General features: G+C 46.1%; 1 protein-coding gene across 3 annotated transcripts in view; it reads right to left on the minus strand.

Annotated features, from left to right (window-relative positions):
• The window catches only part of twsg1a (twisted gastrulation BMP signaling modulator 1a), a 54,882-nt gene extending 41,216 nt beyond the window's left edge, over window positions 1-13,666 (minus strand). The window contains exons 1-2 of one of the 3 annotated variants that reach the window (XM_072266921.1): window positions 13,526-13,666; window positions 9,678-9,842 (exon numbers count right to left, since the gene is read on the minus strand). In XM_072266921.1, coding sequence (XP_072123022.1) covers window positions 9,678-9,803 — 126 coding nt within the window. In that variant the 5' untranslated portion in view covers window positions 9,804-9,842; window positions 13,526-13,666. Of the gene's footprint in view, window positions 1-9,677; window positions 9,848-13,242; window positions 13,395-13,525 lie in introns of those variants that run through there. The other 2 variants (XM_072266866.1, XM_072266794.1) reach the window with 2 other exon arrangements.
• Between the last annotated feature and the right edge of the window lie 1,006 nt (window positions 13,667-14,672).

Below are 14,672 nucleotides of genomic sequence, written 5' to 3' on the forward strand. Positions count from 1 at the left end.
CTGAAGCAACATTGCTTGAGTTGCCAGCATTTAATCCACAATTCCGTAATTATGCCAGGAAACTGAAGCCAACACAGCTGTACTTCAGTTTTATCTCATCAATCCAAAAGTCTGCACAAAATACCACCAGCCAAACATCAAACATGAGTAACTCTTTTCTTGGAGTTGCACCTGGAACTCCATGTCTCAGGCAGATCTTTTCAAACATTTGGCACACACTTGCTGAACTAGTCACGCAATATGCACTCAAAGCATTAGTCATGGAACACAGATACGACAGGCATTATTTAAAATGTAATGCTAGTCATGGCTTTGTTTGTATATAGTACAAGCAGCAGCTGGCTGGTCAAAAGTAACAGCTGTAAAATAGTTTGACAAATATTTCACAGAAAGGCAAAGAAGTAGGTCAGTCTGTTGAGCTCAAACTGGTTTTTTGTAAATTTTATCCCGTCATCCCCCTCCCTTGCCATCTCCCCTACATTCTGCAATTTCTTTCCTTTCAGACACTTATCCAGCTTCATTTTTAGTGCCAGAGTGGAATCTTCCCCTACTGCTATCCCTAGCAGCAACATCCGGACTAAAACAACAGACCACAAAAGGCTTTTCTTCACTTAAATGAACTTCATAAAAAAACAATACCCTCCATTAGATGCAGATTAAACTGGAAGTCACTCCAAGCAACACTGTGCAATCATAAGGGCCCATCTCAGAAAAGCAAGCTACTATAGCTGCAGAAAATCTGAAGCTTCAGGTCTTAATCAGATGAAATATTACAGACCAAAGCTTTAACCATTTTACTCTCTGCAGATTCTGTCTGACTCATTAAATATTTCCAGCAATCTCTTATTCTTCCCAATGTCATGCAGAAAATTCTCAAGGGGGGAGAGCAAACAGCTAGAGGTCATTATACAAGTTGGAGGACATTTCAATTCTCCTCGTATTGACTGGGCCAGCCAGAACACAAAGAATAATCCGAAAACGTCCTTCAGTTACATTGACTGTTAAAGGCTAACTAGGGAGAGACTAGATCCTCTTAAAGACCATCAAGTGCATCCCCAGACCTTATGGGAGGCCGGGGAGAAAATTGCCATAGGATAAAGTAGTTCATTCGATTTTACACATAGGAGATCAAGTCTGATAAATCTTTGAGTTTTTTAAGAGATAACTAATGGGATAGATGAAGGTAGGGCAGTGGACATTATGGACCTTATGGAATATAAGGCTTTTGACAATGTCTCGCGTGGCAGACTGATCTGGAAGATTAGATTACATAGTCCTCAAGGAGAGCTGGTAAGGTGGGTTCACAATTGGCTCAATGTTAGGAAGCAGAGGGTTGATGGTTGAAGGTAAATTCTCCAACCAGAGGCATTTGACTAGCGGATTTCCCCCAAGGGTCAATGCTGGCACACATAGAAAACCTACAGCACAATACAGGCCCTTTGGCCCACAAAGCTATGCCAAACACGTCCCTACCTTAGAACTACCTAGGCTTTACCCATAGCCCTCTATATTTCTAAGCTCCATGTTGCCATCCAGGAGTCTCTTAAAAGACCCTATTGCTTCCGCCTCCACCACCCCCACCGGCAGCCCATTCCACGCACTCACCACTCTGCATAAAAACACTTACCCCTGACATCTCCTTTGTACCGACTTCCAAGCACCTTAAAACTATGCCCTCTCATGCTACCCATCTCAGCCTTGGGGAAAAGCCTCTGACTATCCACACAATCAATGCCTCTCATCATCTTGTACACCTCTATCAGGTCACCTCTCATCCTCCATCACTCCAAGGAGAAAAGGCGTTCACTCAACATATTCTCATAAGGCATGCTCCCCAATCCAGGCAACATCCTTGTAAATCTCCTCTGCACCCTTTCTATGGCTTCCATATCCTTCCTGTAGTGAGGAGACCAGAATTGAGCAGAGTACTCCAAGTGGGGTCTGACCAGGGTCCTATATAGCTGCAACATTACCTCTTTGCTCTTAAACTCAATCCCACGATTGAAGAAGGCCAATGCACCATATGCCTTCTTAACCACAGAGTCAACCTGCATAACAGCTTTGAGTTTCCTATGGACTCGAACCACAAGATCCCTCTGATCCTCCACACTGCCAAGAGTCTTACCATTAGTACTATATTCTGCCATCATATTTAACCTACCAAAATGAACCACCTCACACTTACCTGGGTTGAACTCCATATGCCACTTCTCAGCCTAGTTTTGCATCCTATCAATGTCCCGTTGTAACCTCTGACAGCCCTCCACACTATCCACAACACCCCCAACCTTTGTGTCATCAGCAAATTTACTAACCCATCCACTTCCTCATCCAGGTCATTTATAAAAATCGTAAAGAGGAGGGGTCCCAGAACAGATCCCTGAGGCACACCATTGGTCACCGGCCTCCATGCAGAATATGACCCATCTACAACCACTCTTTGCCTTCTGTGGGCAAGCCACTCCTGGATCCCATGCCTCCTTACTTTCTCAATAAGCCTTGCATGGGGTACCTTATCAAATGCCTTGCTAAAATCCATATACTCCTGCTATTTATTATTTATGCAAGTGATTTAGATATGAATGTATGTGGCACAATTAGCAAGTTTGCTGATGATACAAAATTAGAGAATCTTGTTGATAATGAAACAAGTTATAATGAATTAAAAAGAGATCTTGATCAGTTAAGAGTGATGTAATGCACTTTGAATATTCAAAACAAGGTGGGACTTATATAGTGAATAGCAGGTCATTGATGGATATTGTGGGACAGAGGACCCAGGAGTACATGTGCATAGTTCACTGAAAGCGGCCATGCAAGCAAACAGGGTGGGGGAGGAGCTCAGTCAAGACACTAAGTTTAGGAGTAGGGACATTATGCTGCAGTTATCTAAGTCATTGGTGAGGCCAGACTCGGAGTACAGAGTATCATGTATGGTTTTGGTCACCCTGTTATAGGAAAGACATTGTTTCAGCTGGAGAGGATGTGGAAGAGATTTACGACGACACTGCCTGGGTCTGAGTCATGAGAAGAAGTTGGTCTCTATGTCTTGGGAGGGGGGAACAGAAACACAAAAGGGGAGAGATTTAAAAGAGAACTGAGAGGTAACTTCTTTTCACAAAGGGAAGTTGAATACCTGGAACGAGATGCCAGAGGAAATGACTGAGGCATTTGGATAGGTATGTGAAGGGGAGAAGCATGGAGGGTTATGTGCTGAATGCAGGCAATGGGGATCAAAGACGTAAGTAAGGTTGAAAGAGTACAGAGAAAATTTACAAGGATGTTGCCAGGTCTGGAGGGCCTGAGTTACAGGGAAAGACTGAGTAGGTTAGGAATTAATTCCCTGGAACATCAAAGATTGAGAGGCAATTTGAGAAAGGTATACAAAATGATGATATGTGTACACAGGGTAAATGCAAGCAGGCTCTTTCGACTAAGTTTGGGCAGGACTACAACCAGAGGTCATGGGTTAAGGGTGAAAGGTTAAAAGTTTAAGGGGAACATTAGGAGAAACTTTTTCATACAGAGTATTGTGAGGGTGTGGAAGGAGCTGTGAATACAAATGATGCATGCAAGCTCAATTTCAATGTTCAAGAGAAGTATAGATATGTACATGGATGGTAAGGGTATGGAGGGCTATGATCTCAGTGCAGTTTGATGGGAGTACGCAGTTTAAATGCTTCAGTACAGACTAGATGGGCCAAAGGGCCCACTCCTCAGCTGTACTTTTCTATGACTATGACCAGCAGAGAGGATGCTGTAGTTGGTATAGCCCTGTTTCATGCTATACTAATCTAAGATATGCATCAAAGTCTGATCAAATAGGACATTAAGCTAACCATAAACCCACTCTGAGAACAACAACTTGCGTTTATATATGCCTTTCACTTCTTCAGATCAGTCAGCAGTGGTGAAGTGTAGCCACTGTTGAAATGCAGGAAACAGCCTTAACTCTGTGGAAGGGTACAGCAGGAATAAGGTCCAAAACTATCTAATCCTGCTTCTACTTCTATAGACAGCAAGATTCCACAAAAACCAAAATTGCAATCAAATAATCTGTTGGAGTTTAGGCTGCCAGGACCTCCTGCACTTAAAAATAGTGCAATGGGACAGGATCTTCTACCTACATCCAAGACAGTTGACTGAACCTCATTGTAACATTGCTCCCAGAAGACACCACAGTTGACAGTGTGGCACAGCTTCAGAACGAGTTTGAACTTAATAAGTAACAATTATTAGGGCCTAAAAGGATATCTTTTGATTGTGCAGTACATAAGATCATAAATGGTGAAAACAAGAGTTGGCTATCCCGCTCAAGCCCGCTCCACCTATAGCTGATCCAGTTTTCTTCAGTTTACCGCTCTGCCCTTTCACCATAACCCTTGATTCTTTTACCGATCAATCAACTTTTCTCTGGTCCAAGCCAGTAAAATGTCCCAGCATGAAGCCCCATTCACCTATCAAAGGTAAAAGTAAAATTTATTATCAGAGTACATATGTCACCACATACAACCCTGAGATTCTTTTTCTGTGGCACACTGAGCAAATTTATAGAATAGTAATTGTATATTGTAAACTGTTAAATGTAAACAAACTGTGCATATGCAGATATAAGTAAACAGCAATAAATAACAAGCATGAAATTACAATAAAAGAGTCCTTAAATAAGTGCAGTGATCTCCTTTTGCTAAAGAGCTTGAGGATTGAGGGGTAATAACCATTCTTGAACCTGGTGATGTGAGCACTAAGGCACTTGTACCTTCTACCTCAGGGGTCCCCAACCTTTTTTGCACCGCAGACTGGTTTAATATTGACAATATTCTTACAGACCGGCCAACCCGGGGGGGGGGGGGGGGGTTGGGAGGGGTTCAAGTAGGGTTAAACTCACCACAACATGTCTTTTACAGTCAGGGTTGTCAACTTTCTCATTCCCAAGTAAGGGACAAAAGTAGCAGTCAAATCCCGGGACACTTAACCCCAGGAAAGACCACCATGAACATGAAGCCTTGCGCGGGCACCTGTGTGCGCATGCGTGACGTGCTCATGTGATATGCACATGCGCGTACGTCCCAATTTTTTCCCCCACAAATCGGTTTTGCCTTTATCTTCCCGACTACACTGCACATACATTACTTCTACTTTATACAGGCTGTGTACTTATCGTATCATTCCCGTTTTTAATATATGTTAGTGTTATTTTAGGTTTTATGTGTTATTTGGTATGATTTGTTAGGTTATTTTTTGGGTCTGGGAACGCTCAAAAATTTTTCCCATATAAATTAATGGTAACTGCTTCTTCGCTTCACGCCACTTTGGCATGAAAGGTTTCATAGGAACGCTCTACCTTAGCGGGGGAAATAGGAGCTGTGGACAATTCCGATTTGATGGAGACAGACGTGAAAGCACAGAGGAACATCTGGAGAATTTCTGAAACGCCAGTTCGCTGCTGTTGCTACTGTGCGGTCGGGAATCTTCCGGAGGGAAGGCCTCAAAATCCCCGGCTTTGCCTGCTGTTGGCGACCGAGATTGAGGTCGAATCGTTCGGACAGAGATGGCACTCAGTACTCAGTGTCGGAGAGCTGATCAGAGGCTCGAAGTTTTCGGATGACTCAGAGTTGGACTGTGGTCGGCATGGCAGGGAGAGTTTTTCTTCCTTCTCCCGTCTGCGTGAGATGTGGGATATTTGAGAGACTTTGAACTTTTTACTGTGCTCATGGACTTCTTCATCAAGTTATGGTATTGTTGCACTGTTGTAACTATATGTTATAACTATATGGTTTTGTTAGTTTTTTCAGTCTTGGTCTGTCCTGTGTTTTGTGATATCACACCGGAGGAAATATTGTATCATTTCTTAATGCATGCATTACTAAATGACAATAAAAGAGGACTGCGTGTCTTCATAATCTAAAAAAAAGGACAAGGGCGGTCCCGTATGGGACAAACCAATTTAGCCCAATATATGGGATGTCCCGGCAAATACGAGACAGTTGGCAACGCAATGTTCAAGTTCAACAGTGTGTAATAGGGAATGAGGAAAGGTGCAGCTGACTCATATCGTTTCCTCGCGGCCTGGTAGCACATGCTTTGCGGCCCGGTGGTTGGAGACCGCTGTTCTACCTGATGGGAGCAGTGAGAAAACCGTGGCCTGGATGGTGAGGATTTTTGATGATAGATGCTGCCTTTCTACGGCAACCTTTCATGTAGATGTGCTCAGTGGTTGGGAGGGTTTTACCTGTGAGGTACTGGGCTGGATCCACTACTTTTTGTAGAATTTTCTGCTCAAAGGCATTGACATTCCCATACTAGACCATAATGAAAGCACACTTTCCACCACACATCCGTTGAAGTTTGCCAAGGTTTTCAATGACATGCACAGACTCCTGAGGAAGTACAGGTGCTGCTGTGCTTTCTTCACAATAATAATTCGCTATGATGAAGATATTAGAACATTGACCCAGAATATACACAGGTAGAAAATGGGCATATGCAAAGTCATTCATTGTTGGAAATAGTGAGAAATTGCAAATGAATGAAGTACAGGGAGACCTAGGTGAGTGAATCACGGGAGGTTTGCAGGCAGACTCAGCAATAGTTAAGACAAACATATGGTATATTTGCCTTTATTGTAAGGGGGTGAAGTTAGAAATAGAAAGGTACTGTTACAAGTGGTAACACCTGGAGAATTTGGTCCCCATATACAACGATGTAGTAGCATCGGAGCCATGTTCATCAGGCTAATTTCTCAGGTGAAAAGGTGATCCAGTTATGAGCAACTTTCTTTGGAATTTACAGGAATGAGGAGCAACATTATTAAAACCTGCAAGATCCTAAGGGGATATGATAAGGTACCTGCTGAGGTGTTCCCAATGATGACAGAGTCTTCGATAAGGGAACATAGTTACAAGATAATGTGACAGTCATTTACAACAAATTTCTTCTGACAGAGAGTAGAGAACATATGGAATTCTCTAATCTGGAAGGCTGTGGAGGCTCGATTACTTGAGTCTTTAAAGAGGTTAATAGTGTAGACTCTGACTTTTTAACTTTTTGAAAGTTCAGGGAACTGAGAGCTACAGAGATACTGCACAGAAGAGCTAAGGCCACATTCACAAGAAATGGCAAGTCAGGCTTGAGGGACACCTATTTTCTTGTGTTTTTCCTGCTCATTAGCAAAATCTTTATCCATGTCACTAAGACACCTCCAAAATCATGTGCTCAAATTCTGTGACTTTATCCTTCAAAAGGCATGTTGTCAAATACCTTCCGAAATCAAAATATGCCTGCCGGTGCTTCTTTAACCACTCAGTTGAGGCTGCCTCAAAAAACTTGGTGAAAACTGGTTTCAAAGTTGTTCGTGCAACAAATCCCAGATTCCAATATTAACCCAGTTTGAATTGTTTTGTTACTGAGCCTGATTTTATAACACCAAAAGCATGCAGAAGACCACAGAAATTTCACTATAAGTTCCAACTTAATTGAGGATATCTGGTATTGATGTTCATCTACAAAATTGAGCCAAAGAAAATTATTTTCAATAGATATGAACCTGAAGGTACTGGAAATCTGGTGGAACACAAAAAATGCTAGAGGTATTCAGCATGTCAAGCAGCATCTATAGTGGGAAATGGCCAGTCAATGTTTTGGGTCGAGACCCTTCATCAGGACTCTTAAGAAAGAGGGAAGACAGCCGGTATAAAAGCACCTGGGGAAGGGTTAGAGCAAGAGCTGGTGAGTGGCAGGTGATGAGTGGTGGTGAGCAAGAGAGGGAAGATAGGCAGGTGGGGGAGAAGGGAGTGAGAATGATGCAAGAAGCTGGGAGATGATTGTTGGAAGACTCAAAGGACTGAAGATCGAACCTGATAGAAGAGAGGACAGTGTCCCATGGAAAAGAGAAGGGGGTAAGGAAGTAAACTGAAGAGAAAAAGGTGAAGGTGTGGGTGATGGGCAGATGGAAAGGCTGGAGGGAAAAGAGAAGGGCTTTGGGACCAATGAGACAAGAGAAAATAAGGGGTGGGAGGATAGGGACTGAGGGAAGTTGAAGAAATGGATGTTCATGCCTACAAAGGTGGAATACAGGGTGCGGTTCCTCTCACCTGCACCTTGACTGTGGAGGAACCTGTGTACAGACATGTCTGTGTGGGAATGGGAAGTGGAACTAAAAAGACTGGCCACCAGGAGATGCTGGCTGTTAAGGCAGACGGGGTATAGGTGTTCAACAACGCAATTCCTCCGTCTGTGTTGGGTCTCACCAATATAGAAGAGGCCACACAAGCAGAACTATCCCTATTATGTCTGGGGGTGATTGGACAATACCAGTTTTGTGGGAAATACAAGAGATGCAAGTAGTGTTTACGTTGTTAACAGTGGGAGGAGGGGGAACTCCACTTTCTGAATAGAAAGTCTCATGAGAATAGATGCAGTAGAGGCAGAGGAAACAAGAATGGAATTGCATCCTAGTAAATGATTGGGGGCCCGGGAGGGAGTGGTGAGAGTCACACTGTTAAAGGATATCAGAGAATAATTTGACTCCTGGGATACAGACAGCAGATCAGGTTGCAGAAGGTGAGAACTAACGGCACCAAACAGAGAAGGGTGATGTTGGTGGGGAACTGGTTGGGCCTGTTATCCAGAAAGAAGCAGAGAGCACTGAGGCCTTCCACTTGGGGGAAAGAAGTGCACCGGAACTGGACGCTGATGGTGAAGATTAAGTGGTTGGGGCCAGGGCAGTGGAAGTTGATGAAGTGTCACAGATGCAGGTGGGAGGGGATGGAACGGAAGGGGATAAGACGGAGTTAGGATATGAGGGCATGAGTTCAGTTTAGTGGGGTAGGAGCAGGCAGAAATGACGAGCCTTCTGGGTTTGTGGACCTTGGGTAAGAGGTAGAAATGAGCAGTACGGGGACGGGGAACAATGAGGTTGGAAGATGTAGAGGGAAGATGGTGATGGTGTAGGAGAGAGTGGCCTGATCTTCCTCAGTGGGATCCAAGCTCAAAGCTAAGTAAGAGGTGATGTCCAAAGTTGATATATAACCTTGCATTAAAATGCACATTGAAGACTGCCTGATGTTAACACAAATTACAAAAAACACACGTTTCATTTGTAGATTACAAAACAGAAATACTTAATTTTTAACACAACTCATCCCCATGGAAATTTTATATTTTAGCTACGAGATGGTATATGATTAGGCTTAAATAGGATTCCTCCACAGATGATGTTTAGGTTTACATAACAGGAACTTCAGCTCAGTTCTAATGCTCAGCCTGCGAGGAGAGGAAAGTATTATTCACATCGGACCACCCAAAGTGCTTTATATCCTACGAAGTACTGCAGACATCCAGGTAAGCAGTGCCCTGTAAGCTTCACTGAAGAGTTATGTCATTATGAGCAGATCAAATGCTTCAGTGATGATGGTTCAGAGGTAAATGTAGACTGGAAATATCTCTCCTGTTCCTCTTCAAACAGTGCCATGAAATCCATCACACCAGGGTGAGGTAAGGTCCTTTCTGTTTAACTTCTCACTTGAACTCCCGCCAGTGCAGTACTCTCTCAGGACTGTCAACCTATGCCTATGCATGTGGGGAGTCCAGACCATACCCAATGAGATTAAAATTTAAGCTGAAGATGATGAGTCTTTACACCAATTATGATTGCAGTGATTTAATGGTCAACCTACCTGAATGAGGCACTTGCTAACATCGCTAGCACATAAAGCCTTGTTGCATGCCCTGGCACTGGTGATCCAACTGACGAAAAATATTGTAGCAAATATCAATACTGCAACACTTTGGGAATGCTTCATCTTTCTCGAATGAAACTATCAATGCCCGGGACTGCCAAGCTGCACTGGAGGGGATGCAAAGGAAGTTCAATTGTAAAGAGGTGCAGAGAATTCATACACAGAAAATTTAATAACTACTACACATTCTGGAAAACTAAAGTAAAAGCAGAAAATGCTGTAAGTACTCAGGAGATCAGGCTGCTTCTGTGAGAAGAGAAACATGGTTCATGTTTCAGGTCAAAGGCTCTAGGTTCTGCTGAAGGGCCATTAACGTGAAATGTTAACTGCTCCCTTCCAATGGATGCTGCCTGACCCCTTGAGTATTTCCAGCATTTTCTGTTCTTATGATATGCAGTGTGGATTGCTACAACAATAAAAAAAAGAAGCATTTCACCAGATGACACACAATTTAAATTCAACGTATTTATATTTCAGGCATATCTGAGCTATGTTATTTAAAGAAGGACTGTATGATGCACAATACTGTGCACTCAACAAAACCATCAACTGAGTGACCCTATCTGTCTGCCACTGGAATTGAACTGACTTTATTTCTGACATGAAGAGTAAAAATCTTTACATTACACCTCCATCTAAATGTGCAATGTGCAATCATATTAATTTATAATAAACAGAACAGACAATGTAACATAGAATACACTCAAATCAGCATGAGTTCAACAGTCTGATGGCCTGGTGGAAGAAGCTGTCCCTGAGCCTGTTGGTCCTGGCTTTTATGCTGCGGTACCATTTCCCAGACGGTAGCAGCTGGAATAGATTGTGGCTGGGGTGACTTGGGTCCCTAATGATCCTACAGGCCCTATTTACACACCTGTCTTTGTAAATGCCCAGAGTAGTGGGAAGTTCACGTGTACGGATGCGCTGGGCTGTCTGCACCACTCTCTGCAGAGCCCTGTGATTGAGGGAAGGCCAGTTCCTGTACCCGGCAGTGATGCAGCCAGTCAGGATGCTCCCAATTGTGCCTCTGTGGATCTTAGGATTTGGGGGCCCATACCAAACTTCCCCAACTGTCTGAGGTGAAAGAGGCGCTGTTATGCCTTTTTCACCACACAGCTGGTTTGTACAGACCACGTGAAGTTCTTGGTGATGTGGATGCCAAGGAACTTAAAGCTGTTTACCCTCTCAACCCCAGATCCATTGATGTCAATATGGGCTAGCCTGTCTCCATTCCTTCTGTAATCCACAACCAGCTCTTTTGTTTTTGCGCATTGAGAGAGAGACTTTTTTCTTGACACCACTGTGTCAGAGAGATGACTTCTTCCCTGTAGGCCACCTCATTATTGTCTGAGATTAGGCCAATCAACATAGTGTCGTTGGCAAATTTAATTAGCAGATTAGAGCTGTGGGCGGCGACAGAGTCATGGGTATACAGGGAGTAAAGGAAGGGACTTAGTACACAGTGCTGAGGGGCTCCTAAATTGAGAGTCAGAGGTGTGGAGGTGAGGGAGCCCACTCTTACCACCAGGTGGCGATCTGACAGGAAGTCCAGGATCCAGCTGCACAAGGCAGCTTGTAATGCAAGCAAGGATTAGCAGATTCCAGGCACACATTCTGACCGACCAGCAATCTGAGCCCACTCCTCAGGTGCCTGCTATTCTCAAAGAACTGTACTGCAGAAGTGTAGATGGGTCAGGAAGAGAAGGCCCAGGTGGTGCACAAGGAAAAAGCTGCAACACACTCACCTACCCCCTCATACTTGATCAGTGATTCAGTAAGATCACAACCATGTATCCAGCATATATATCTGTTTCCTGCCCTATCCCCTCTATCCCAATAGGGCTCCATAATGGGTCTAGGTGAAAGGTCTTGAGCCGAAATGTCAATTGTCTATATCTTTCCACAGATGCCGTATGGCCTGCTGAGTGCTTCCAGCAGTTTGTGTCTTGCCCTGCCCAAAATCTCCCATTTCCTTTAATAACCAAATGCCCACTGATGCCTTTCTTTAAAGAATTCAGTGAGAGTTTCAAAACTTCAGCATAGATCTTCTGTGGATGAATATAATTCTTCGTGTCTCAGCCTAAGCAGGCGCGACCTGACAGGAGAGAGTGACACCTGCTTCTCAACGCATCCAGAATACACACCATATTTGGAAGGTGGCGGTGGGGGGGGGTGCAGGGTGCAGGGGAGAGGGGGAGAGGGGAGGGGGGAGGGGGAGGGGGGAGGGGGAGAGAGGGGGGAGGGGGAGAGAGGGGGAGGGGAGAGGGGAGGGGAGAGGGGAGGGGAGAGGGGAGGGGAGGGGAGAGGGGGAGGGGAGGGGTGAGGGGGAGGGGAGGGGGAGGAGAGGGAGAGGGGGAGGGGAGGGGAGAAGGGGAGAAGGGGAGAAGGGGAGAAGAGAAGGGGAGAAGGAGGGGGGGTGGGGCAGAGGAGAGGAGGGGAAGGGTGGGGTGAGGAGAGGAGGGGAAGGGTGGGGTGAGGAGAGGAGGGGAAGGGTGGGGTGAGGAGAGGAGGGGAGGAGAGGAGGGGAAGAGGAAGGGGAGGGGAGGGGAGCTGTGGGGGAGGGTAGGGGTTGGGGGGGAGAGGAGTGGGGTGGGGGGGAGGGGTGGGGGGATGGGTGGGGGAGGGGAGGGGAGAGGTGGTGGAGAGGAGGGGAGCTGTGGGGGAGGGGAGGAGTGGAGGAGGCATGGGGGAGAGGAGAGGTAGGTGAGAGGAGAGAAGGGGTAGGGGAGAGGTGGGGAGGAGAGAGGAGGGGTAGGGGAGAGGAGGCATGGGGAGAGGAGCGATGAAGAGGGGTAGGGGAGGGGGAGAGTAGGGGAGGGGAGAGTAGAGGAGGGTGGGGGAGAGGAGAGGAGGGTGGGGGAGAGGAGAGGAGGGTGGGGGGGGAGAGGAGGGAGGATGAGGGGATGGAGGGGAGGGGGATGAGGGGAGGGGGGATGAGGGGAGGGGGGATGAGGGGAGGGGGGATGAGGGGAGGGGGGATGAGGGGAGGAAGGGAGAGGGGGTGAGGGGAAAGGGAGGGGGAGGGGTGAGAAGAAAGGGAGGGGAGGTGAGAAATGAGGGGAAAAGGGGCGAGAGTAATGGGGTAGGGGTGGTGAGAGTAGTGGGGTGGAGGGCTCGAGGAAGGGTAGGTTGGTCAGGAGTGCGTTCAACGCCATGCCTGAAGACTATGTCTCCGTGGGGGAGACAGAGGTTGCCCTCACTCACACTGACCCTCTGCCGCGGTTCCTTCCCCGACCAACAGGGCAATTCGGCAGCAACACTGCAGTGGACGGCCAGCCAGTGTTTTGTTCCTGCGTACATCTTGGGCCGGACCGTGCACGGGCTGAGGACGGCGGTCGGGGCGGAGGAAGGACGATCTCCCGCCCACCGCCCCGCTCGGTTCGCCAGTGCCGTCACCCTGCCCTGAAGACCATCTCGAGCCCCAGATCGGTTCCACGGAACACGGTCTCCCCCGCGGATTGAATCCATTGCCCTCAATCTTCCAAAAAAAATTACGACTTACATGGAAACACGGAGGGTTGTGGGGTGCAGCGTCTCCAAACTGTGGGGGAGGTTGCTCACGGTGCGGGAACCTCTCCAGCACCGAAGGGCTTTGGAGACCCCGACGAAAGAAACCGTCCAGACCTAATCCCGGCGAACCCCTGTCCTCCTTTAACCGTATTTCACTCTCCCAACACAATGCTCCCCCCCCCCCAAATACTCCAGCCATTGCGAAGGCTCGCTAAACTGTGTTCAACTTCTCTACCAACTCTTAAAAGTGTTGGTTCTTCTTTTCTCAAACTTACCCCCCGTTTGCAGTCCCGGGGCGCCTCGCTTTTTCGTAAAGTGAGTACAACAACAATTTATGTAAAGCAAAATTAAAGCAACTCTTTTAAGTCAGTCGGTGAAGATTTCATATGTTTGCGCTGCGAAGCGAGTCCCTGCTGGGTACAGCGCAGGCGGGGAGGAGGGGGAGGAAACAAAATCCCGCCTCCTCTTCCACAGCAACACAACCTGGGAACAATGCAGGGAGAGCTTGTGCAGGGATGGTTCTAACCTGGTTGAGTTTTCCCTTTTGTTTTCCTGTTTTGTTATCTCGGTTTCTAATTCGGCAAAGGATTATCACGCCAACCACAGTGTGGGATGAAATCCCAAACAGGGAGTCTCGATGCAGAATTTAGACCCGAAACGTCGACAAAGTTTCGTTCCTTCTTCCACAGATGCTGCATCGTCATGGAGCATTTCTACAGACCCGCTGAGTTGCTCGGGCGGAGTTCTGCTATCTGGAACTCAACGGATCAGACAGCATCAGTGGAGGAAATTGGATAATCAGCGGTTCGGCTCGAGACTCTTCGTCTGGACGCATTCCAGAGTCACGGTCTCATCGCGAAACCTTGTCTATCCTTGTCTCTCCACCGATCTGTTTGACCTGTCGCATTCCTCAGCAGAGTATTTGTCGCTGCAGATCCCAGCATCTACAGTCTAATGAGAAACAAATTAGACTGTTGGTCAAATCTACAATATATTTCTTAGTTTCTTTCTGAGAAGCAAGATCGTACGTTTACAAAAATAGTTTTATTTTTCTAGGACGAGTTTAGTTTTTTTTGTATTTTGGATCGGAAACCCAAAACAACAATAGTGCTGCCAAAATTGTTATCGCCACCAATCTTCTTGGTTTTCAACCCCCTGTTCTCTCCATTGCCAAGAATACCACTTTCAACCTCCATAATATTCCTTATAACTGGCACTACCTCAAATTAATTGTTCCCTTTGTTACTTCTATGCTCAGCCACTCTATTCTGCGCCCCCCGCCAGCCTAAATAGTCAAAATGCTTCTCATATACAGTACTACTTCCAGAATTCTGTGGAATGTTGGGCTTACAGTCCGAAATTCGCTCGTAACCTGGTAACTAATTGATTTTAAAATGTTGCCGTTCTTTCGTGTGATGTACG

The sequence above is a fragment of the Mobula birostris genome, chromosome 1 (genome assembly GCF_030028105.1).
Source record: "Mobula birostris isolate sMobBir1 chromosome 1, sMobBir1.hap1, whole genome shotgun sequence".
NCBI lineage: Eukaryota > Metazoa > Chordata > Chondrichthyes > Myliobatiformes > Myliobatidae > Mobula > Mobula birostris.